General features: G+C 38.0%; 2 protein-coding genes across 2 annotated transcripts; one reads left to right on the top strand and one right to left on the bottom strand.

Moving 5' to 3' along the window:
• Positions 1–204: 204 nt before the first annotated feature.
• LOC147762221 (uncharacterized) lies at positions 205–5,730 on the bottom strand. Its single transcript, XM_087010728.1, has 6 exons — positions 5,705–5,730; positions 2,341–2,793; positions 1,690–1,868; positions 1,346–1,409; positions 816–946; positions 205–475 (listed from the first exon to the last, which is right to left on the bottom strand). Exons 2-4 carry the CDS (start codon positions 2,563–2,565, stop codon positions 1,367–1,369), a joined length of 447 nt encoding a protein of 148 aa, XP_086866854.1. The 5' UTR covers positions 2,566–2,793; positions 5,705–5,730; the 3' UTR covers positions 205–475; positions 816–946; positions 1,346–1,366.
• An 11,111-nt stretch (positions 5,731–16,841) lies between these two features.
• On the top strand, positions 16,842–22,412 carry LOC147762220 (uncharacterized). Its single transcript, XM_087012301.1, has 2 exons — positions 16,842–18,832; positions 19,656–22,412. The coding sequence occupies exons 1-2, from the start codon at positions 16,883–16,885 to the stop codon at positions 20,946–20,948; spliced, it is 3,243 nt and encodes a 1,080-aa protein (XP_086868427.1). The 5' UTR covers positions 16,842–16,882; the 3' UTR covers positions 20,949–22,412.
• The last annotated feature ends 4,836 nt before the right edge of the window (positions 22,413–27,248 follow it).

The following is a 27,248-nucleotide window of genomic DNA, read 5'->3' as shown; positions in this document are numbered from 1 at the left end:
GCGTTGAAGCTCACTTAGCCAATCTATAACGGGGGTTGTTTTTATTAATGAATAAATAGTAAAATACCTACATGTAGGTCTACTTACATATTACTTTAAATGTTTAATAAATAATAACCATAACATGGTCGAGAAGTTGAAGTAAAGGTATTGAATAAAACAGTGTATCTAACTTTGCAAAAGCCATCAAAAACATACCCCTCCTTACGATCTGCAGATATTTATTGTGAGTATGAAAACAAAAACTGAAAATTTACATCTGAGAAGGAATCAAAACAGACGCGTGGCATGTGTAGTCCATTAGTGCTCATGCAGGGATAATTCATATGACGTCACGCTCGATCGCCTAGAACTGATATCACGACGACGTCATCAAACGTGGAAGAATGCAGTTTTCTTGGTTATTACAAGTCTCATTGTCTGATGCTTTCTTTTTATTTAGACGAAACGGAAGGAAGTTCCATAACTACCGTAGCTGAAAAATAAAAAGATCCATTTAAAATTAAAACATTAAAACGGACAATGACATGTTCTTTGATTCATAGTTATTAACAACGCCGTGATTTACTCTTTATTTCGGCTACTTCATTTCATGAAATGCATTACAAAAATACTGGATAATAAAAAATAAAATACAATATATGTTACTTCTACCTTACTTAACACCACACTTACGTTCCCCTATCAATAACCCCCGTACATGAACACTTCTTTATAATCAAGAACTCAACAAATGCACTCACACGAATAAAAAAAATGCATGTACAGTATAAACAAGCAGCACGGGCATAACTGTAGTAATTATACGTTCCTACCTGCTTGTCGTCACCCCGTTCTGTGTTGAACTTCCGAAGGACTGTAACGCTCCAAAACCTATCACTGTGGCCACTCCACCCGTAGATGGTATGCGGCCGTCGTGAATGGCAGCTCGGCACAACGCGGAGTCCTGCCAACATGAAACAATAAATAAATAAATAAATAGAATTTTATTTGTTACCCTAACATGTTTCATTAATTCTGCTCCACCTGTTTTAGTTCTATTTTTTTTTAACATAAGTGCATGTGCACGTGTGTGTGCCTATGTGCATGTACTTATGCATGTATGTGTATGCGTGTACTTATTTGATCCCCAAAGTATATTTTTTGTTTGAAATCACCGCGAATTCACGAATTGCTAATATGTCTTTACTAAAAATGGATTGTTTTGTAATTTGTAAAAACAATCTGGAATATCCGTCCATTTTAATTGCAATACAACTATTATCTAATAACTGAGGATAATAATGAAATTAAAAAAAATATATATTTTTTTTCCCTTAAAAAACAAACAAACAAACAAACTTACCCCTGTATAGTTCCCCGTCCCTCATACGGTGCCTGAGTCAATGCATTCGGCTGGACAGGAGAAACTAAAATAATGGGTAAAGTTATAATACTCTTTAGCCACAGCAGGTACCTAGCCACTGAAGACAGTAGCATTTGGGTTCTGTTGAATTTTGAATATAAACAATGCATACAAATGGGATGCCAATCTTGGAAGATGCAAGAAATGGTTTCATTGTAGGCCTACTCTACAAATTGATAAGGCCTACTATGTAAAATTTTGATATTAAAATATGTGCCAATGTGCATTTGTGTTTGTATAGTGTGTGTGCACGAGAGAGAGAGAGAGAGAGGTCTAGAACTCACGAGCAGCGGTCAGTTCCGTACGGTCCTTGACAGGCTGATAACCAGGTTGATGAACACGTCAGGGAAGGTACCCTTATCTCACAGTTCTTGCAAGTAAATTCTGCCGCGCATGCGCATGAAACGTTATATCCTGGCCCTCTTTTGCATGTTCCCCCGTTTTGACAACTCAATTCTGAACACTGAAAAATCAGCAACAGCTTAACATTTTAAACTTTTACTCATTTAAAAGCGGTAAAAAGCATGCATAGTAATTTGAATGACGCGAGTGAGAAATTTAAGAAACCATGCATTCACATCAAAATTGAAAAGGGAAATGCACTTTTCAGTTCTTTCCAAGTTTCTGGGTATAGGGGACTTAATTTTGAAAAAAAAATGCCCATTTCGCCAATTTTATATAGAGTATTTCAGTCTGATTTTAAGCATTTAACCTTTATTGAACTACATTATGTCGCCACAATATGATCTATCAACGTAAAACGTGATCTAACAAACGAAACACTTCTTCCGGTATTCTAAATAAGGATGCTAGTCTATTGTCTATGTGCAAACAGAAAGTTCCACTGCCAAAAATCTCTGAAACCAAAAGCTCTACCGGAAACGACAGTTGCAGACTGATAATATCGGTGAGTTTTCAGATGTTTTTTTACCTACCCGACACTCCAGGGACAAGTACTTCAGTTTAAGCTTTGACAGCGCGTGCTTGGCCAGTTCCATATTCAGTCTGGCCTGGTCCAGATCCATTGCTGTTCTTTTTTTCCTGAGAACTCTCAGTTGCACTCCCAGAGCACCGAGCTCTACTATCAGGGCCGGACAACGACGTCTCATTGCCTTCTCTAAATATTCTATTTGTAAGTTGGTGCGATACAAAAGTTGCATTTGCGGTATATATATTCTGGAGAGTGCGTCTCACCGTGGATGACGTCGCTCAAAATGTAGAACATAATCAAAACACAGGAAACACGTGGATTCATTTTTCTTCCGTCGTGTAGTAGTTCAAAGTAATAGTTCCTCGATGCTGTGGTGGTGGTACGCGTGAGTCAAGAACAAATGCCAAGAAACCTGGACTCTCCGGTAAATTCAGATTTACTATCAAAGGGGTGGAGCCTGAAAGAAAACAATGACAAGCACATGAACCTAAACAAAGAAAGGAAAAATGAAAAAAAAACATGATAAAAACCTCAGTGGAGAAAATAAGTATATGAAAAAAACTACCTGATGGGGTAGAGATATAGCCGTTTGACGACACCAACAATAACCGCGACAATTTGTAATAGCACAAAACCTGCCATGTCAGCTATAGACAATTTAGACGCTATGAGCACTCCGCAATCTCCCCACATTGTTTTATGCGGTTTTATTTTAAAAAGCTGAAACAGAAAAAATGTGGAGTTCTATCGAGTGCATCGGATGTGACGAAGGATAAAGGGTAAAAGTCGACCAATATTTGTGAACTTCGTGCAATTCAAGCAGAGGGAGGTCAGAAATCAGCATTTACCCAACTTGACGGTAATGAAGAAAACAAAAAGTATGGATGTCAATTTACAAAAAAACTCTTTAACATGGCTATACTTGATACTGGTATTTTACCAGACACATGGCAAACTGGTACAAAGATCCCACTTTATAAGAAAAAAAGGAAATATAAATGATCCGACGAACTACCACCAAACAACTCTACTAAGTCGCCTGGGCAAGGTATTCACATTAATACTATGTAGAAGATTAACCCATTTCTTTGTTAATTTTTTGTTGTGAAGAGAAAATCAAGCAGGCCCCGTATGTACAAAACATCTTAAGTGTATTTTTTAAAGAATTTCCCTAAGAATTTCCTTAAGTGGTCATCCTTAACATAAGTGGTATGCACAAAGCATCTTAAAATGAGAATTTTCATTGGGTCTCTTAAGTGGAAATTTTGTCCTTAGATTCAGTGACTGTACAACACAGTGGCATTCATTTGTGCTAGTCAAAGCTGTGCAGCAACAGTATTTCTCTATGGCTCTTATTATTGCTGTTTATCGTGAAGAAGTGGATGAACTGGAAAGGGCAGTCGCAAGACCAAGAATATTTCGGAACCGCGAAAGTCCTTTGGATTTTTACCCAGATCATGAGATTTACCAGCGATTTCGTTTTGATAGAGCGGGGATACTTTTCATTACGGATCTTCTGGCAGTTACATTTGTAATTTGTCATTTTGTTAAAGATGCATACAAAGTGAATTTTTTGTCACAAAAACCAACCAAATGCCAGCATATAGTTTCAAGTAGTATAACTAAGAGAATTACCAAAAAGCATTGTTTAATTTTACCCGAAAATGATGTTTGAACAGATTTTTCTGCTGGCATTCTAAGCTGTATGTCAATGGGGCAGGAAAGTAGGTCACGGAAGTAGGTTAAATTTACAACCATAAATTTAAAGAAAGGAGCAATCTAGAGGTATTTTATGGCTGGTCGAGTGATCTATTAAGTTTATCCCTTGGCATGTCAAATTTATTTGAGTCATATAAGAATCTAGTAGAAGTGGTTTACATGTGTTACTGGGAATCCACGCTCCACCGATGCTCGGTTCGTATGTACCTTTAAGGGATATCTAAAGTGAAAAATTTTGAGTGGGCACTTTTTATGACATATTGCTTATGAAATCCCCGAAAACCACCTGATAACACGGAATCTCACACTTCAATGCTTATACAATTAACATAGGTATTTAATATGTGCATACATAGGGTCAATAGTGAAATTAATAATTAAAATTAATATTAATATTATGAATTACATGCCACAATTTTTGATCACAGATGACACTAAAAATATGTAAGTCGATGACATGTAAATGGCCATAGTCATGAAATAAGTATATGCTGGGCTTATTTCTTTTTTAGGGCCCATGAAAAAATGTTACTTTATCATCCCCGGCCGCATTACTTTTTCTGCTCACATAAAAAAATTATAATGTAAATTTTCCCCATCAAATGTGCACAAAAACAGACTCTCCCTGTACTAAGAGTGCCTCTCACTGCAATTTATGTTACTATTAGCTTTGCTCATGGCACGTTCCATGTTTTAGTGTATGTAATGACGGTCCGGAGGGCATCGTTGGTTAAATTCAATGTGTTTTTGTATGAGCAAAAAATATGCCCTACTGAATCACTTCTTGTAGGTGACAATGATGATAAACTAATATTTTTTATGGGGCTTTTTTACAGAATTATCGCCGATAGGGGAGATGGGTGCACATGTATCAGCCAAAAGAGATAAAACCTTTTGATTAAAATGTAATTATGTAACTGGATTATTATTATTAGTGTTGGGTCTGGGGATTGGATGACATGCCTCTTTTTCTGTCAGAGTATGAAGAATACTAGGCCTACACAAGAAGTTACAACTTCTTGGCCTACACGATTGATATCTCAACTCTTCTAATAATAATAACTGATAGGCCTATCATATCCAAGTAAAGGATTTCTTCAAACATGGATTCCCCAGGAATTCCCCAGTGTGAGCTATTGTAACAGGTAATTCTATTGGTCAATGCACAGGCTAAACATAGCTCAACACATAAGAGAAATCCTACAGAGTTGAGAAAATTCTTGGCTTAGGAAATTCTTAAGGTACTTTGTGCATACCACTTAAGGGGTTTCCTCAGCTAAGAATTTTCTTATGAAGTTAAGGAGAATTTTTCACTTAAGATAAGGATTGTTTGTGCATATGGGGCCAGGTTTTTGAGCCAACTATTCAACCACTGGTCATCTATTTACTTTAGATATTCTGATAGATCATAACATAACTGTTTCTAATTATGACTTTAGATATTCTGATAGATCTTAGCATAACTGTTGCTAATGATGACTTTAGATATTCTGATAAATCTTAAAATATAGCTGTTTCTAATTATGAAAAATATTTGAACTATAGTCCAAAATTAAATCACACAAAGATACAACTCAAAGTGCCATCTAAATAACAATATAATAAATTGATAAACTTATACACAAGCTGCATGTAATATTAAACCACACCTTCACTCTTCCCGTCAATCATAAATGACCGCCCAGAGCACATGCGACATCGCCTTTTATACAACTCACCATTTGAATAATTGAGCATATGTTACCCAATATTGAGCAGTGTTAGTAGTTTCTCATCTAACACAATCTCAACTATCATAAGAACACCGTGGAAATAAATCTGAAAAAAAAAAATGAAAAAAATAACTGATATATACATTACCTAGTTTTTGCCTTAATTTTGTTAACTAAAAAGCTTGAATTCATTAAGCACACGACTAGGTAAGAAAGGGAGAAATAGAGAGACTTAAATTTTGCCGTGCTCATGCCTTGTCGCTCCTCAGATCTGATGTCTCTCTTACTCAGAGTTTGCAAGCAAAGCGGCAGCAATCCAGAAATCGGCTACCTTAATTTTTATCATTATGAAAAATCAGCAAAACGCTTGATTTCTTATGCATCCGAAGAAGTCTGATGACATCAGGTGACATAAGAGAGCTACTTGTACTCGCTTACTCAACTTTGCTGCACGTCATAATTTTCCGTCCAACAGTGTATTTAGTGACATTAAACAAATTGGCTCATTCTTATCCCTTTTTAAAAACAAAGCTGCCATAACTGTCAAGATATAAACCTTGGATCGTCATGCGAATGCAGAAGCAACTTGCGACCGGTAAAGTGCCACCTTCTTGCGTATCTTTGAAAATAACAGCGGTAACGATGCACTGTCACAGTCGATATCAGGCGACAGTACCTTAGCCAGTACTTTACGTAAACTCTCACTGCTACTTTGGACTTTTTGACCAGGTAGAAGCAAAACTTCGCCCGTGACCTGCTGCCGAATTTCAGCATTAAGGAGAAATTTCATCTGTAAAAAAAGTTATTTTTCAACTAAAACCTGCTGCTGAGTTTTAGCATTAAGGAGAAATTTCATATATAAATGAGGTTCTATTTTTCATTCCAAATACTCTCTTAGTTTTTTATGACTTAATGTTTTTATTCTGTATCTCTTTATATGACATTTAATAAATATCTTGGAATAATATCTTGCTTAGGTATTAAACGTTCGTGACGTTAAATCTGAAAATCTAATAAAACGGCATATTTTTTAGAAAGGCATGTAAAGATCAACGATTTCTTGAAAAGGAATATATGGCATACGCTATAGCCGTGTTGTATAACTATCTTTGTGTCACTTAATGCTATTAAACTCATCACGGACTTCTGTCAGTAGCAGGAGGTAACTCTAATAATGTACGTCACTTTACCGTACGAAAATATGAGAGAAATAGATTGTCCCACTTAATGAAATGCGTATCGGAAACCAATTTGAAATAGAGAACATAGCCGCACTAACTTGTAGAGAATTTGACGATTATCATGGATTGTTTTATTGGTTTGTGGAGGGGCGGACCGCTTTTCTTGGCACCAACATGCTCGCCTGCCACGCGGGCGGCCCAGGTTCGATTCCCGGCCGATGCAAAGGTTTCTTTTTTTATGATTATCACCGTGCGCACTATTTATGTCAATTTAAACGCATTCTCTCCATCCCCTGGGGAAAAAATTAGGACTAGGGACATCTCAATATAGCTCAGAGGATTTTCTATGTTTATTTCCATCAAGTTCAGCATGGGACGTTTCATCTTTGACGGCTTTTCTGACTTATAAACTTAAAACCTCTCTCTCTCTCTCTCTGCGTGTGTGTGTGTGTGTGTGTGTGTGTGTGTTTGGGCGCGTGTGAGCTCATGGGATGGTCTGGTTGCTGCTCGCGGCATGTGAAAGAAGTTGTTTCTGTATATGGTATTTTCTCTCATTTAAATTATTAAATATCAATTTTACTAAGAGGGTAGTAATGATTATCTAATCAATGGTCGTGAAACGTACAAGAGGACGCATGGGCTTAAATGTTGTATAATTAAAGGTATGGAGATATTTCATACTTTATTTTATGCTAAAACTTATTTATTCAATCTATTGGTATTTACGGAGATATGCCCGGGTGGTTTTTAAATTTATCTTTTTTCACTAAAATATATGATCGTATTGATTATCAAAATGTTGCCTCATGCAGGCGCGCCGGAAACAATTTGAAGTGTTTGCGCAAAAGCGCGTATGTGCGTTACCCTTCTGGTTAATGATAATTATTCTTATTCTTTTGCATTGATTTGATGAAGTGTCATTTTGTGTATGAAAAAAATTGTAATAAATTTTAAAGATCAGTGTTTGTCATATTGATATTATTTTGAAATTTTCAACACTGAGGACCGTAGGCTGCGGGTGGGGGGGGGGGGGGGGAACAGGGAGGCGGCAGTATATCACTCAGTCGGCGTCTACAAGAGTTCCACAAGCGTTGGAATAACCAGTTTCCTAATAAGCCTTCCAAGCCTTCCAAGCCTCTTGCCCCTTCCCCCCCTTCCCCCCCCCCCCCCCAGAAAAAAAGAATTTCTCAACCTAGCACCCTTAAGATATTCAGCTACTTTTTATAAGCATCTCAAACATGGGAAACATGTAAACAAAAAAATAAATTAATAAATAAAAAACATTGGAATAAAGTTATCTGTATGCCTTTCTGGTTTTGAGTTGTGTACATTTTGTTTTATTTTTGTTAAAAGCAATGTTTCTTTACTTTGTCAACTTTCCAATCATTTGATCGACGTGCCCTATTTATTAGTTCATTTATATGAAGGACGTATCTCCACTACTGAAAACATTAAATAACTTGCTATTTACAGTTTCCAGGTATCTCTTCACATGGCTTCTGTTTTCAATTCAATTTATTAAACATTTGAGCCCTACGGCTCATCAGAATATAAAACAGTGACAATATAAAGTTATATTTAATCAACTACCATTACTACAACAACTACTACTGATACAAATAATAATAATAATAATAATAATAATAATAATAATAATTCATCAGATTGACATTAATCTTAGTTCCGATGCACATTTCAGGTATTTTCCCAAATTGTTTAATTGTGTAATTGTTTTCATTGAGTGGCATTTTCTGTCTCACTTCCTGGGCTCTGTGTGCAGTTTCCCTACCCCTGGCTGACTTCTGTAGTATGACATCATCCTCAACTTGTTTGAGAGCCTCCACGAATAGTCCCTCTATTTGCAGCTCCCCTTCTTGCATGCTTAACTTGGGTTGCTGTTGCATGGTGTGTCCTGAAACAATGTACAAACACAAGTAAATAACTGCAGTCCAAATTTTGATAAAAGTGGCCCTACAGCTTGCAAAAAATAAAGTACACTTTTACTCCTCTATATCATTTAGAAGTTTTGGCCCCTTTGCAGTATCTCCCACTATCTAACTCTGTGATATTCCATACCTTTTCTTTATTAATCAGTGTGGTTTGAGCAATGTCTCCACTACTCAAACAAATTAGTTTGGCAATTCATGTTCTTATAATCTTATTATTAAATTTTTTTAGAAACTCCATGCAGTCCATGCGAGTCGTTTTTATTGCTGTGTGGAAACATATAGATAAAGAATGAGACATTGGTCAAAAACACCACAAAACTTTGATTAAGATTAAAAATGAGAGGTTAACCGGGTGGGAGAAACATCGCATTAGTGCCGAAGTATCACCTGAATTTTAATTAAACCAGTTTGTATCCTGGGACTGAAAGCGTATTATTTTCAAAGATCAAAGGATGGTTTACTACTCATTTCAACAATACACATTCTTTGAATACACTAAACACACATTCTTTGAATACTCTAAACACACATTCTTTGAATACACTATTTAAACCACTATGAATGGTTTCAGCCCTCGAGGTGCTCTCATTTCAAATATCTCGTAAGCAAAAGCCGATTTCCATAGATTTCTACAAGACTTAAACATCTCTTTTACAAAGGCATTGTCTTTCTGAATTCTCTGAACACTGGGTCGTCCCTTTGGTGACCAGAGTACAAAGTCACACCATTCTCTTCCAGTGATTCCCATTTGAAATTGAATCTGATAATAATATGCATGACTTTATCTAAGCTTTATCTCACCCTTATCATTATTAGTGAAGCATTGGCTAGCAAGATCCTTTTTGCTTATACTACCATTTGCGTACTGGGCAGCTACATCTTCTGGGGCAGACTTTTGAAACACCATCAAAACTTCCATTTCCATAATATTTCTATCAGTAGGTTTATGTATTAGTTCTATTCCTAAGATTCCGTCTACAGACTTATCTACCACCGATAGTTAATATTCATCTAACACACTGTTTTTCAGAAAAATGCCCACACACCCAAAATTATGAGGCGCGTTCTTATGTTTAGCAAACCTAGGGTGATTTATAAACATACAGTATATCCTTCTATATTAAATAAGTTACTATTATTTGGGTTTGCATGAGTTTCCTGCACAACAAATATATCGTAGCCTGATGTTTTTATAATGCTCTCCCTTAACTGTTTATTCTCATCTGTCCATCCCGCCTGGTTTTGCGACCCAAGTCTCAGTCCGCATATCGACTGGGTGCATTTGTCCTAGCGTGGGCCTATTGCGAAATAATTTCCAGTTGGTGCTGTATTTGTTGGCGCTGGAATTCTCTGGTATTGTATCGGCATTCTTGGGAGTACTTGCGGAGCTCCTGCCATTTGCGCGGATATGTTTATTTGCGAATGCTGCGTAGACCCAAAGTTTTGTGTATTGGTATTTTGATTCGAATTTGTGCCATTTCTGCTCCGCTCCTTTTCCTCGTCGCGTCTGATTTGTTCTGCAGATTTCTCCCGGATTATACCGTCATTTGTGATATAAAAACGATTTCCGCCCGGAATATAGTTGAGTAAAAACTCCATATTTTTGTCCATGATCCTTTCAGTATGGGATTCACTTGCTCGGATCCACACCTTCCGTACTCTCGGGTCTGTACCATAACGAACGTTAGTTTTCCTCCTCACTACTGCAATATTCTCCTCCTAGCTGAGGAACGCAATTTTCACAATCCCTGGGCCCCGTATCTCGAAAGCATCGCGTATTTCGAAAAGCGATATCACAAAGAAGCTTCAATGTATTATACGTTGCGAGTATGGGCGAGTTATGGAATCGAGACGCTTGGGAACGGTCGCAATGCGCGATGCTTTCGAGATACGGGGCCCTGGTTTTCCATTTCTGCCTGGAAGTCTGCGACATGCCTGGATCCTGGGTATCACTGGGGCCTCCTCACCAGTTTCACCATGCGTCATTACGGTCATCAATACCTGACTAACCTTATTTTCAAGATCCTCATTAGGGTTTTCTTGCAGGTTCGAGATTATTATACTCAGGTCAGAGTTCTCGACGCCGCTTTTGCTCGCATCTAAACAGAATTTGACGTGTCTTCAGGTCACTTATTTGCCTATCCTTTTCTTGGATTTCATTTGAAAGCTGGGCGGCTTTTTCCTCCAGTATTTTAATGTGCTCGTTTTGTGACTTAATTATATTTTCAACTTCTTGTTTCATAAAATTAATTTTTTCCGTCACTGGAGATAAAAGTTCCTTTATTCAACAGATAATTGTTTCTAAAGTCAGATGAAGGTACGACTTTTGATTTCCAGTCAACTAGTTTTAGAGACTCAAATGAATTCATGCGCACATAAATTAATATTTGTGGTCCACATTGCAAAGCGGTAGGCCTATAGCAGTTTATTCTATCATATATGTATATGTGCAGTATATGGTCTACTGCGTTAAAATTTACTGGCAGCATATTCATGTGAAGCCCATGGCCACGGGCTAAACAGAACTGATGCATGAAATCGGTCTCATAGCCTGTACATGCATTTGGGGCACCATCTGTTTCTTCCTTGCCACAGGAGTGTATCAGCCTTCGGATATGTCAGCGTTGATTATTATACTTCAGGTGCGTCTTTTAACATTTTCTTTATAAAATGTTTATTATGACTATTATTTTTATTTTTACATATTTTGGTACTTACATATTTCGGTGTCCTAAACCAAATTAGAACGATTGAAAACGAATGCTTATAGGCTAAATACACAAGTTGGGATGATAATTCCAACTATTGGGGTACATGTACCTGTATATCAGCACTTAAATTATTTAAAGCATCTTGAAGTCCCCAAAATGACTTCCAAATTGGCCTACATGTAGGCTTGTACGAGTTTTACATAGTACAGATAGTACCGGTATATGTCAGTGCACTGTGAAGTTTTTGAAATTTTTTGAGTCAATGACGTTTGTTTTATATGGTTTACTAGCACCAATATTACTTTAAGTTATATACATGTAATTCTCCTTTCTCTTCACAGGAGTTTGGTGACAGCGACCAGCACTTCTGCAATTCCATCTTATTTTGCCTGACCACTGACGCCATTCGAGAAAAACTAAGAGTCTTTCTGCGCATGCGCTAGAATGTATGAGAAGCTAAGGCTATGCTTTCTTGGTGATAGAAAGCAGGCAATATATGTGCCTCAAACGTATCATAATATACAACTTTAACGGCAAAAGATGCACTACTATGTACATACAGGCCACCTTCACTGTACATGTATTAGAACATGTAACAGACAGACACGTCACAGGTTAATTTGTCGGCTTTTTATTTTGCCTTTTATTGAAAAAAAAGGGCACCTACAATACTAAAAGTCAAACATCGTCAGTGGTACCTTTCTCGCACACCTGGCGACAGTTACAATTAGCAAAGTGATCTTCAAAAATACCACTTGTTACCCATAAAAGCATAGATTCTCTTTAAACTCAACGGTTATACCCACGCTGCTTTTTACAGCTTAGGTACACTGTATCTCTGTGAACTCGTCTCATCTAATGTGCCTCGCCTGACTTCTGCTTTCACATGTGCATAAATCAAATAATCCTTTTTGTTTAACTTGTATTTTATGTTTAAATTCTATTAAATAAATTTGGATTCTAGTAATTGAACCACCAGAGAAGCACTTCAAAAAAGCCAACATGGAATTTTGTATTAAGAAATGTCTGCAAGGGGGAAGGGGGAGTGCATTCCCTGAACTTTCCAATACACTGTTGTCTTTTAACAAATTACGGTATCAATTTCACGGTTTTACTTGAACATTTGTGACAATATTATTCATCAAAAACTTTCTGCATACGAATATTTAAAATTAATATTGCACAGGAATTTCAAATTAAATGAAGAACCTTTGTCGATTTTAGTGTACCAAATGCCGAAGCACGAATAAAGTGATAATTGTATGTAATTTTCTGGCCATCTATTTCATATATGTTTTTGTTGCGTTGTGAAACGTTCAGTTGATACAAAATGAATACCCATACATTCCATGAAAGAATAAAATCAATTTTAAAAATAAGAGAAACCCTAGCCATACAAATACCTGTGCCAGTGTGGACGTATTCTTTTAATGATCTACCGATTTTGCACTGAGTTTCAAGGGGTTATTAAACCGGCAAATGGGCGTTACTACAGCTACAACGATTTCTTAAAATATTCAGCGACCATTAGCACGATTGGTTTTTTGTCATTTATATTCAGTAAAGACTGATCCATTAATGGTCATACATTTTAATGAATCGAACAACTGTCATCTGTATACATAATGCTATAAGACGGATAATCATATTTCTTGTACACGGCACGAGATTTTTCCGTCTTAAGGAGACATCTCTTCACAGGAGTTTGGTGACAGCGACCAGCACTTCTAAAATTGCATCTTATTTTGCCTGACCACTGACGTCATTCGAGAAAAACAGAGAAAAGCCTTTCTGCGCATGCGCTAGAATGTATGAGAAGATAAGGCTATGCTTTCTTGGTGATAGAAAGCAGACAATATATGTGCCTCAAACGTATCATAATATACAACTTTAACGGCAAAATATGCACTACTTTGTACATATGGACCACCTTCACTGTACATGCATTGGAACATGTAAGAGACAGACACGTCACAGGTTAATTTGCCGGCTTTTTATTTTGCCTTTTATTGAAAAAAAGGGCACCCACAATACTAAAAGTGAAACATCGTCTGTGGTACCTTTCTCGCACACCTGGCGACAGTTACAATTAGCAAAGTGATCTACAAAAATACCACTTGGTACCCATAAAAGCATAGATTCTCTTTTAACTCAACGGTTATACCCACGCTGCTTTTTACAGCTTAGGTACACTGTATATCTCTGTGAACTCGTCTCATCTAATGTGCCTCGCCTGACTTATGCATTCACATGTACATAAATCAAATAATCCTTTTTGTTTAACTTGTATTTTATGTTTAAATTCTATTAAATAAATTTGGATTCTAGTAATTGAACCCCCAGAGAAGCACTGCAAAAAAGCCAACATGGAACTTTGTATTGAAAAATGTCTGCAAGGGGGAAGGGGGGAGTGCATTCCCTGAACTTCCCAATACACTGTTGTCTTTTAACAAATAACGGTATCCATTTCCACAGTTTTACTTGAACATTTGTGACAATATTATTCACCAAAAGCTTTCTTTAATTTTCTGGCCATCTATTTCATATATCTTTTTGTTGCGTTGTGAAACGTTTAGTTGAATACCCATACATTCCATTAAAGAACAAAATCAATTTAAAAAAAGAGAAACCCTAGCCATACAAATACCTGTGGACGTATTCTTTTAATGATCTACCGATTTTGCACTGAGTTCCAAAGGGTTATTAAACCGGCAAATGGGCGTTACTGCAGCTACAACGATTTCTTAAAATATTCAGCGTCCATTAGCACGATTGTTTTTTTGTCATTTATATTCAGTAAAGGCTGATCCGTTAATGGTCATACATTTTAATGAATCTAACAGACTGTCATCTGTATACATAATGCTATAAGACGGATAATCATATTTCTTGTACACGGCACGAGATTTTTCCGTCTTAAGGAGATATTGAGTAATTAAATTTTGGTCAGCTACATGCAAATGCAGAGTATTCCCACATACTTGTACCGCTGTTATGTGAAGAGCCCATCTATGGTGTAGTTTACCTTCTGCGTGTATGTAAAATCATACGATTCATTGCCTGACAGGCCATAGTCTTGTATTAAGAAAGTAAAAACAGGCAAAAACAGGCATAGCGGAACAATCATCAGTCCGATTTCACGAAACAGAAACCGTAATACCCCACGGTGCCTGTACTTGTTTGTTGTGGTTGATGCCAATCAGACAAAGTAATAACTATTTTGATACAGGTGTGCAAAGAGTGCGGTAGGCCCAAATGAAACTAATCTTTAGTGGTTTTGCACGCAGCACAAGTGGTATTAATTGAATGCCCTTTGAATGCTTCCCCTTTACACTGAACGGCGTCCTTTCTGCGTCCCGTAGTACGACCCCATTTGAGATTTAAAAAAGAATATTTTACGTGCCGACAAGTGGCCGATCATTGATCATTCATTCTGCAACCAAAGCAGTGCTTCGGCCTCCTAATTACGACCACAGCGACGTCGGTTTCCCCTATCGCACAAAGGACGCAGAAAGGACGCCGTCCAGTGTAAATGGGGCTTTAGTGATCAAGGAGTCGGGCGCCTGACTGGCCTAGCTGTCTTGAATAATTAATATCCATTTCGAGAAGAGGAAGTTTTTGAAAATGAATAATAAATTTTAAAAACGCCTTGGTTTGTGGTTTAATATGCAGAATAGCATAACCCTGATACTTCATTTGTAGCTTCAAACCATAGTTATAAAACATACTGTAAGGTCATGGACTTGTAAAAATGGACTATTACATGTATATGAATACCGTGAAAATAAAATTATATCTGGTTACTATCGCTGAACACATGTTCACGTTACCAAAACACACGCCGTAAACGCGCCAATGTTGTATGGTCTGCCCTGCTAATGGCCTGTTCACACACACGACTCGATTAGTGTTAACCACACGCACTCTCTCAAATGCAACGTTAATAAAATATTTCCAACAATAAAGCAACTCCGATTGCCTGGGTGCTTTGAGGTAAAAGATAAAATTAGAATGATAAATAATATATGATAAATGACTAGAAAAGCACTCCGAGGGCGCAGACCTCCGCCAAGGCAGCAATGTATTATTATTATTATTATTATTGATTATTGATTGATTATTGATCTAGATCACCACCAAAAACTAATCATCTGTTCCTTGGCGCACTTCTGACAGTTCCTAAAATTTCATCAAAATCGGTCCATAACTTTTTTAGTTATGTTGATGACAGACAGACAGAAAGACAGACAGACAAACAGGGATGAAAACATAACCTCCTTGTCGGAGGTAATAATGTCGTGCGTTTCATATGAAATGATGTATCCATGACAATTAAAGAAGGTAATTAATCTTTGCTGATAAAAAATATAAATTAAATGTTTATTGTAAATGTCCATAAACTATAGGCGCACCCGTTACATCCTTGTTCACACGATGTTAGTTTTACATGTGATATACAAATGTATCAATCGCCATGTTTTATTCATGCCTCCCACTTATTTTAAGACCAGACACGATTCAACATCAATTTGCTTATTGATTGCAAAAAGCGTAGGAAAGACATCGCAGCAACCGCGCGCTATAAAAAGGGTCGCATCAGTTGTTACAAGTAGATGTAGCTGTTGATGGAAAAGAGAGAATTAACAGACAAACAGACAGAAAAACGTTGTCCAAACTATTCATCAATGAGGGAAGGGCACAGGCGAGCATACCTATACGTTGATTTGTCATCAATCTAAAGGACATAAGCAGGCGCTGCCAAGAATATGTATAAACAGTTTGTACGCCATAGTGTACATGTTGGTAAGATTTCAGAAAACACCATAAAAACCAAAAAATTTTAACTTTTACAAAAGTGTAAAATGACATCAGTGTATTTATACTCTAACAGACGCAGTTAAATCAGACATTTGTTTTTCTTTATAAAGAAAGAGAAGTCAGGTGTCTACGGCATGCACTAGGATCTCTGTTGTAACCTAGTTGTACGTGGAGAATTCTTGATGTATGCGCCACTAATACCAAGAGTCTTACAGGAACTGCAACAGAATACTCTGGTAATAATAAGACTGGTCTTTGTTAGTGCTAATTGTATTTGCCGCGGTACCTGTAAAGGAGTATGACCTTGTTCATTGATCATCAAAGAATTCAAACTTAAAATTCCGTCGAAATAAGCATTCATTTACGTGCAAACGACGTTTATTTATGAAAGTCCACTGAACCTCAAGGTTGTCAATAACGATATTCATATTTATGTTCTATGTGTTATAAGCCAGCATGGCGTGGATGATGAACTTGTTGTTTTTGATTATGGCCACTACAAATATTAATTTTACCCTGATTGGTGCCATAGACGGCCAGAAACAACATAGCAATGTAAGATACATACGAGCAGAAGACAGGGAGAGACTAGCTAGAAACGCGTCCTTTCAAAACACTAGTAGGCCTACTCTTGACGATTTGACTTCTGTCACTCCATGCCAAATTACAGAGAAGTCCATGCACACGCAGGGTAACGTAACAGCAAATACCACAGAAGACCCCACCAGCTTAATAACCAGCCCTTCCTCACAGCCAAACGAGCAAGGAGATGGTTCCACGAATTTTAGTAATATCGATGCTGCTAAAACAGCTACAAGCGAGGCATCTATTGCAGGTGCGTCCGGAGTTCATGACGGAAATTTCAGTGCCACTGATGCTTTCGAAACTGCAACCCAGTCATTGGAGGATATGGAATCATATCAATATCAAGGCAATTACGGAGACAATGATCTCTTCTGGCCGCCATATGGACAGCCCTTACCAATACATGGATTACCAACAACTTCAGCACCACAAGGAGAGATGAAAGACTTATGTGCATCTAACACGAACATCACCGAGACGTTAATGCAAAATACCTCTACAATTATGACTTGTGAAAACGAAATTTCGCACTGGAAGTACACTTGTTCCGGTGCTTGTGGAATGATTCTCGGTGAAATGAAGCAAGACAGCGTTAGCTTTCAGAGTGATCTTAAAATGGCTTGCTCTTGCAACGATCTTTGTGAAATATATGGAGATTGTTGTTTTGACTTTCCCTACGTATGCAAAAGAAATGCGCCGGAAAGTCAGACAAAGGTTGACGGTGTTCCAAGCAAAGCGATCTGTTGGAGTGACAATAGTCTCATTGGAGTAATAGTTTTAGGGGAGCAGTGCGCCGACAACTGGAGAGGCAGTGAATACGAGGAGGGCTGTCTCAGTACGCGAAGCGAGGTAGCCTTCATCAACCCCGTCACCGATCTGTCCACAGGTCTACACTTCAAAAACCTGTTCTGCGCTTTCTGCAATGACGTTACGAAGTACACTTTCTGGTCTCGTGACTACGATTGCACAGATGTCGTCACGAGACTGGACTTGTCAGAACTTGATTTGTTCTCCGCCTGCCGCCTGACGATCAATCCGCCTTATGCCGCAGTAATACACAAGTGTGATACAAGGGTAGATATATCCACGTGCCCAGAAACATGCAAAAGCACCCATATGGCAGACATGTGCAGGAAATTCAGCAACCCTGTCCGCTTTCGGGGCGCCGCGTACAAGAATCAGTTCTGCGCTATTTGTGACAACGCCCCAGTTGCAGAGATAGAATGCTTTAATCTCGATATCCCATTTGGTGGAGACGGATCAGCTACACCCCATTTGAGTAGTTTTTCTTTCTCGGTGCTCATGGACTTTAATCCCTCTACGGGGCTCAACGTTGGCCTCTCACGGAGGGACGTTGCAAGCGCGGTTGAAACCCTGTCGTGCAAAGAGGGGACTTTTAGCTTCGGCGATTGTCGGCCGATTTCGTGCCTCCCAGATTACGTGCTGGTAAATGGAACTTGTCTTTATCAGTGGGATATCTATCTAGTAGATTTCGACCTTACGTGGAATATTACATCAGAACGGGCTAAGATGGACTGGTCCTTCACTAAAGACGTACTTTTGAACTGGGCAGCAAATCTAGGGAATGCGTATTTGTCAACCTTGTATTTAAACACTGTTCTTAACGACATTCATTTCAAACCTCAGGCGGCTAACGTCAACTGCTCACTGAGCCTGAAGCTTCGTGTGAGATGGAAACGACTGGATATCACTGAGAGAGTGACGACGGCCGTCCAAGATATCCAGTCAGGTACTCACCTACAGCACGATGACGCCAAATTTCCCTTTATTTTAGCGAAAGTGAACACCAACATACAAAAGGTAACTTAATTTCATTTAGGGCTTTCAGGGCTATTTGCCCTGGCAAAATAAGGTTATTATATGATACTGTTGATGGCTGTAGGTAGCACGAAAATTCATGCGTTAGCACTCCTATTGACGATTCTGATATGTAGGCCTACTGTCTGTGCTAACGCATGAAAGCAAAGGCCTCAAAAAGTGGGAAATGAAAACCAGTTGCCGAACCAGCCGCGGTGCGGCAGCTCTCAAATTTTTATTTTACATCTCATTTCCTCAACTCGCACATTAATGTGAAGTCAACCAGTTTTCACATCAACAGAGCTGTCACTTTGCTAATATCCAACTGTCTATCTACCAGTTTGGCTGTTTCGTGCTTGGCTGTAGGCAGTTTCACAGGTTTGTCGTTGTTGTAAACGAAGCACCCTGAAAAACACGTAAATCAATTTCTTATGTATTCATTAATTCATTTTGTTACGTTATGGACATATCACGAATTTTGAAGTTTGGTAACAATTATTATAGTATTTGACTCCCTAGTCAATTCATTACGCCATCTTGGATCAACATGTGAACTGCATGAGCCAGACCCCTCATCAGTGAGTGTTTGAATTGTTTAAAACTATTTTAAATCTCATGATTATGTAAAAAAAGGAGTTGTAGACTTTGTCCGTACTTTGGTCACCTTTGACTGGATCAACGCTCAGCTAGGTTAAGTGACCTCCGCTTTCGACAGCGGAAAGTATCCCAGCTTCGGGTTGATACCTAGCTTAGAGGTGATCTCAGCCAGAGTCAGTAATTATAATAATAATAATGATAATAATAATAATCTTTAATCGTCCATAAGGTTTACTCTGCCGAGGGCCTTACCTTGGAAGAAGAGGAAGAAGCAACGGCAAGATCTTTTTTCGATGGTCTTCCCCCTATTTCGGAGAAAACAGATGGCGATCCTTTACCAAATGATGGTCCTTTGCCGTCGAATGACCTTTCGTCTGTATTTTCGAAAGTAGATTGCCAACGCGTGAGGCTAAGGGACACAGAATATAAATGGACTGCAAATGACATGATTAAGTTAACTTCATTTAATAGAGTTTTACAGTCAAAGGAATATAAAGACATTAATGGCACTATAATGATCTGTGCAGATCTGCTGAAAAACATCAGCGCTCTGTATGGTCATCAGCAAAATGAGAGCGTCTTGGAGAAACTACCGCCACCTATGATACTGAATGCAACTGGCACCATGGGACTTGTTACCATCGTCTGCTTGAGTGTTTCGATAATCTGCCTTTCGGGACGGATCATTCTTCAGCCCTGTATCAAGACGTACGCCACTTTTCCAGCGCGTTTACAGCTTTGCCTGTGTTTGGCGTTACTATTTTCAAAACTTATTTTCCTTCTTGCTCCCTTTGCTGTGACGTCAGAAGGCGTTTGTAAAGTTATGGCCATCCTGTTACACTGGACTATACTCGTCTCATTTTTCTGGATGAATGTATTGACCATCGACATGTGCCGTGCCTTAAATTTCACGGCCGCTATGAAGTTTAACACTGCCGGTGCCAAGAGGCGTCTCTTCATCCTGTATTGCAGGTATGCTTTTCTTGTTCCCGTGGCCATAGTAACCATCGCCATAGTGATCGACCATGTTGAAATGGATCCAGCATTCCAGCCAGGATACGGGATAGGATTGTGTTGGATTTCGCGTAAATACCCACTCATCATCTTCCTCGTGTCGCCGGTCGGGGTCATCATCGTCTCCAATCTTGGTCTCTACATCCACTGTGTGAGGCTGTTGCGTAAAGCGGTTGCCAGGAGAGCTAAGTTAAAAAACACAAGCCAAGAGCACCCGACTGGCATATACGTCAAGCTGTTTGTCCTTCTGGGCTCAAACTGGACGTTCGGATTTTTGGCGTCCCTGCTCAACACAGATGCCCTGTGGTATGTCTTTATTGTCCTGGCGACGCTTGACGGTGTCTTCGTCTTTGGGTCCTTGGTTTGTAATCGAGCGGTATATGAAGAAATTGCATCTAAGATCAAGAAGAGACAGGCGGGTGAGCATACTGTGACACATACCAGCACAAGGCAGGGCACAATGTTGACTGACATGGGGAAAATCAATGAGACATTTGGCAGTGCTTAGGCGGATGACAAGCACAGATTCCAGAATAGGCCCTATAGGAAAATCCATCAAAATCGCAGAATGAAAATCGCAAAGTAATATTATGGGTTTATCTTAGCCCACATATTCAGAGTTGAAATTGTAGGCCACGTGGATGAACAATCAACTGATAGACGATGAGTCATTGAGAGGATGTGACATATTAAATTAAATTTCTAGATTTACCAGTCATGTTGGCATTGACTTTGAAAGTCTTTCCATTATTGAAAGTTCTAATGTTGTCTGTTTGTAGGTAATTAGAATTGCAGCAACGTGAGTCTCCACATGTACTAACTGTGAATATTGTTAGTGTGTTAAAGTCAACTTTTGCCCTTGTTAATTTTTTTTATTTAGATTTTTGGGTTGTCTCTAGTTATCTGTTATCATTTTTTCACTCACTAGCTAGTTTTCGATTTGTTACTTGCCATCAGGAGAGAAGTATTGGTCTTTATCATATGGAAAATGTTTGTTACATCTGGATCATGAGCGTTGACAAAGGGGATAGCGTTTTCTCTATCTTTTGTTCTCGGCGTTGGCAGTTCTCCTATAGTTAATATTTTTGCCTTTTTATAAGTGACCTAGGATAATTTTGTTTTTTCAAAGAATCCTTTCAATTAGTCTGGTATTTCGTAGATTTTTGTCAGTGACTATTGCACATACTCTTCTATTGGTACATATATATTTTCCATATTTAAATGTATATGTACGTGTACCGTAACTTGAATACCCTGTGTATTCATTGTAGCCGCATTATCTTAAATAATCTGATAATAGTTTTTTTCATCAAATAAACATCCGTGGGCTAAAGTTAAATGGATAACAACTGTACATTTTGGAGTCTCATGTCATGAATTCAAATACCGATCGGTCAAAAAACTTCTTTTGCTGGGTAAACGACGTTTTTGCCATACATATCCATGGTTAATGAATTCATTCCGACATTCAAACTTAGTTCAGTGTTTTCACTAAAACAAATGTGTTTTTTTATTTTGTAAAATTCTCTTAAGATATTAATACGGAGTTATAGCCATCTATGAAGGTCCGCGTGGTCTGATGGCAATCACAGATTCCATAATAATTGCGATAACCAATGATTTTGTGGTGTAATGGAATTTATTTCATTTCTGTAATTTGTCTACAGTGTATTTATCGTGAAATATGAATCTCATACAAACAGTTGTTATCCCTTCAAACATTTGAAAAACTTTATAACCATTATGAAATTAAAAGCACATATGTAATATGTCGCTTTTACTATCTTAAAAGGTGAAGCATCAACTCTGAACAATCACTTCCGCACACCGATCAGTGAGATCCTGAGATTCCCCACAGCAGCTTTCTGATTTAAAAGATGAATATCACGCGCGCGCGCGTGTGTGTCATTATTTCTAGTTCGCACTTTGAGTAATAACAATTGTCAATAAAATTATATATTTCAGTCCACAATTATATTTTCTGTTTTGTTATCAAACAGAATGATTACAGCCAACTAGTCTTATTAGAGACTCCAATGAATTCAGGCGCACGTAAATTTATATTTGTGGTCCACATTGCAAAGCGGTATAGCAGTTTATTCTATCATATTCATGTGAAGCCCATGGCCACGGGCTAAACAGAACTGATGCATGAAATCGGTTCTCATGCCTCATAGCCTGTACATGCTTATGGGGCACCATCCGTTTCTTCCTTGCCACAGGAGTGTATCAGCCTTCGGATATGTCAGCGTTGATTATTATACTTCAGGTGCGTCTTTCAACATTTTCTTTATAAAATGTTTATTATGACTATTATTATAATTTTTTTTTTTTTTACATATTTTGGTACTTACATATTTCGGTTTACTGCTTTTTTTTAGTACGTGAAGAGGTCCTAAACCAAATTAGAACGATGGAAAACGAATGTTTATAGGCTAAATACACACGTTGGGAGGATAATTCCAACTATTGGGGTACATGTACCTGTATATCAGCACTTTAATTATTTAAAGCATCTTGAAGTCCCCAAAATGACTTCCAAATTGGCCTACATGTAGGCTTCTACGAGTTTTACATAGTACAAATAGAATATGTCAGTGCACTGTGAAGTTTTTGAAATTTTTTGAGTCAATGACGTTTATTTTATATGGTTTACTAGCACCAATATTACTTTAAGTTATATACATGTAATTCTCCTTTCTCTTCACAGGAGTTTGGTGACAGCGACCAGCACTTCTGCTTATTTTGCCTGACCACTGACGCCATTCGAGAAAAACTAAGAGCCTTTCTGCGCATGCGCTAGAATGTATGAGAAGCTAAGGCTATGCAAGAAGTTATCTCTTTATAACTTCTTGGGCTATGCTTTCTTGGTGATAGAAAGCAGACAATATATGTGCCTCAAACGTATCATAATATACAACTTTAACGGCAAAAGATGCACTACTATGTACATATGGGCCACCTTCACTGTACATGCATTGGAACATGTAACAGACAGACACGTAACAGGTTAATTTGCCGGCTTTTTATTTTGCCTTTTATTGAAAAAAAGGGCACCCACAATACTAAAAGTCAAACATCGTCTGTGGTACCTTTCTCGCACACCTGGCGACAGTTACAATTAGCAAAGTGATCTACAAAAATACCACTTGTTACCCATAAAAGCATAGATTCTCTTTAAACTCAATGGTTATACCCACGCTGCTTTTTACAGCTTAGGTACACTATCTCTGTGAACTCGTCTCATCTAATGCGCCTCGCCTGACTTATGCTTTCACATGTACATAAATCAGACAATCCTTTTTGTTTAACTTGTATTTTATGTTTAAATTCTATTAAATAAATTTGGATTCTAGTAAATGAACCCCCAGAGAAGCACTGCAAAAAAGCCAACATGGAATTTTGTATTATTATTGAATGAACAGTACACGTTCTGGCAATGACACTTTATTTGTATCAGGGCACATATCTATATATCTCAAACATATTTCTGTTAGTAAAAGTGTGTCGTGACCGTAGAATTCACTTATATTACTTTTTGAACAATTCAATATTTTTTAATTCAATATATATATATATACCTGTATATATATATATATATATATATATATATATATATATATATATATATATATATATATATATAGTGCTGATTAGAGGAGAAACTAAAGGGCAAAGATACACTTACAATCTTAAATTGGCGAGTTGCACTCAGAATAAAAAACTATCATGCATTGAAGGTAAAGTTCGATTTCAGTTAAACAAAACTCAGAAATGCATAAATCTAAAGTCCTTTTTAATATATCGTTTCCAGGCTCCTATTTGTATGTGTAACAAAAAAGTATCACTAATTTGTGGTTTGATCATTGTTGAGAAGCTTGCGGTACAGATAAAATAAGAAAACAGTTTCCTCTCATTCAATCTGCCATGAACAGGTTAAGTATGCCAGAAAACATATTGGCACATACAGGCAGAAAAGCTCCTCGTCTGTGAATTCTGAAATAACGAGAAATAAAGAAGCTGACAAAAATTGCAATGAAATTAATAACGATGAAGAAAAGAGCTAACTGAGCAATTTTAGAATACGCTGAGGCACGTGTAGTGGTATTACATCATACCGGTACATTGTAAACCCATGGTATATTCAATGATAGTTGAACTAAACATCATGAATTGCGTTTTACTTTAGAAGGCCTGCTTTACAAACGTTATCATGAACCATAATTGAGTGAGTAAGAGCATGGTCTTTTCTTATTATCTTTACAAAATCACAACTCAAAACGCCCTGGTTTGTTTTTAAAAGAATTTTATTTGCAAGGTACGGTTTTTCACGTAAGCCATGGCAGATGTCCAGAAACGGCGCTACTTCGTGACGCGGACTCACTGAAAAGTTTCAAATAACCGCCAATTGCCATCTGACTGCAAATGGACGTTACTATAGCTACAACGATTTCTTTAAATATTCAGCGACCATTAGCACGATTGTTTTTTTTTTTTTTTTTTTTTTTTTTTTTTTTTTTTTTTTTTTTTTTGTCATTTATATTCAGTAAAGACTGATCCGTTAATGGTCATACATTTTAATGAATCTAACAGACTGTCATCTGTATACATAATGCTATAAGACGGATAATCATATTTCTTGTACACGGCATGGGATTTTTTTCCGTCTTAAGGAGATATTCATTAATACCCCTGCAAAAAAAAAAAACGTAAGAGAGTTTTGCAATATTCGAATTATGCGTTGTAATAACTATGTTGTTGGCTGCTGCTGTGTTCATGTGAGTACTGCTTCAGAAATTCCCAAGTTCTGCCTTATACTCTGCACGCGGTAAAGAATGAAACGACTCCATGTTGTAACTTTAACAGAATAAAGTTGGCTAAACTAAAAGTTACACGGTACAAGCATGGTCAAATCCAAACTTCAATCCAGTCCTCTCTCTCCTGCTAGTCTTGCCAGTTCACTAGTTTCCGCAATCCCTTCTAAGGATTTTAGTCCACAGATTTATATGCTTACCTTTATCAATTAAATTGTCAATCGTCAATTGTCAATAACTTAGAACTGATTGATTACCCAAACACAAGCCCCCCCCCCCCCTCCCTCATGGTGGGCAACCCAAAAAAACGTCAGGTAATCAAGCTCTAACTGATTACTTGCTTGAAAGTAAGGACATTATTTAAACTGCTAGGCATTGGCGGATTTAGGGGGGTCATGGGGAGTCCTAACCCACCCCCTCCGATTTCTAAAAAAATCACACCAATGGTTCCCTTTTGTATTGATAATTTTGACTAGCTGAATCCTAGTTCTAAACCGTACCAAATGGCATCTCTGGTCCTCTAAAACAGCAGAATTTAAAGGAGCCCTTCATCGGGCACCGAACTCCACGCCAAGGGGGTGCGGCTTTGCATCCACGGACCCTCCCCCTTCAAATCAGGGCCGTAGCCTCCGGGGGGGCAGGGGGGCAGCTGCCCCCCCCCCCCTGGGATTTGAGGTGCAAAAAAAAAAATAATCGCAAAGGTAAAAATTGCAAAGTTGGTATCATTTTCTGTGAAAATGCACCAGAATGCAGTATTATACATACAGTTTTTAAAAATTTTCCACAACCCCCTCCCACACCCTCCCCCCTCGGGGGCTTAGCCCCCTCGTGTCCGCTTACTGCCCCCCTGGCATTTTGCTCAGGCTACGCCCCTGCAAATAATCCTGGATTCGCCCCTGCTAGGTGTGAAATATTATCTAAAGATTCTAATACATCTTAGCTTCCTGTGTGTGAATTTTATCAAACAAAGGCTTCCACTAATTGAATTAATACTATATCATGTATGAAAGTTTTAAAAGTACTAAATACATTATTTCAATACTGTGGTCCCTGACAATGAACGCGACAGAAGACTAAGATAGGCTGTCGAGCAGAAGTTCATAAAAATGTTAGACACTTTTTTAAAAGTACTAAATGGCAACAATGGGTATGCCAACGAATATTATTCTTGTTTTAATGTTACATAATCTTCAGCTTCGCGTCCCCTTTTACATGTAGCATACGTCACGTATCTCAGTAGTTAGCTTGTTTATTGTTGTTTTGGTACCTGAAGAAGGTTCACAAGCCAAAAGCTTGGGCATTTTTATCATTCATGGTTAACCTCTATAGATGCGTTTTCAATGTAATTGAAGTCTCCTTGACATGCCAGTTAAAAGAATAGAACAAACTCGAGTATAATGTCCTAAATTTGGCCGATGACTGCCGCGTTTATTGAAAGACCTATTAATAAAAAGAAGTGACACAGATTAGTGATAAAGATTGAATGTACTTTGTGTAGATTAATAATCATAACATTTTATCTCCCTCACTCTTTTTAGTGAGTCCAAAGCACATATCAGACGCGACACCGCTCTTGCCTAGTACACGATGTGATAGTGACGATTCTCAGCGGGGTTGAAAAGTATCACCACTCAAAATTTGTTCGGGGTATGATACTGTGTAATGCGATCTGACACACACCTTGAAAACGGGTAGTGTGGTCTGATATACCGGTGAATTCAGGATCATTCGGTGCCGAGTCTGGTAGTTGGATAGGCCTGATTATAGCATCAAAATGCTATAACGTTACTTACATATCTTATTTAAACTTCATATTTTACAAATGATTATAACCTAAATATGGCATACAGATATCCGGTATGTATAATCACAGGCCGTAGCCAGGGGAGTTCGGGGTCTCGAAAGAATCCCCCTTTTCGCTGGGAAAAGGTGGCTTCTGGGCAAAATGTCATCTAGGCACACCCTGTAACTTTCACTTTTCAAACAGTTTTTAA

The sequence above is a fragment of the Lingula anatina genome, chromosome 4 (genome assembly GCF_051362555.1).
Source record: "Lingula anatina isolate TDL-2025a chromosome 4, LinAna3.0, whole genome shotgun sequence".
Classification (NCBI taxonomy): Eukaryota; Metazoa; Brachiopoda; class Lingulata; order Lingulida; family Lingulidae; genus Lingula; species Lingula anatina.
The sequence above is the reverse complement of the archived record's forward strand: the minus strand, read 5'-3'. Positions and strand labels throughout refer to the sequence as shown.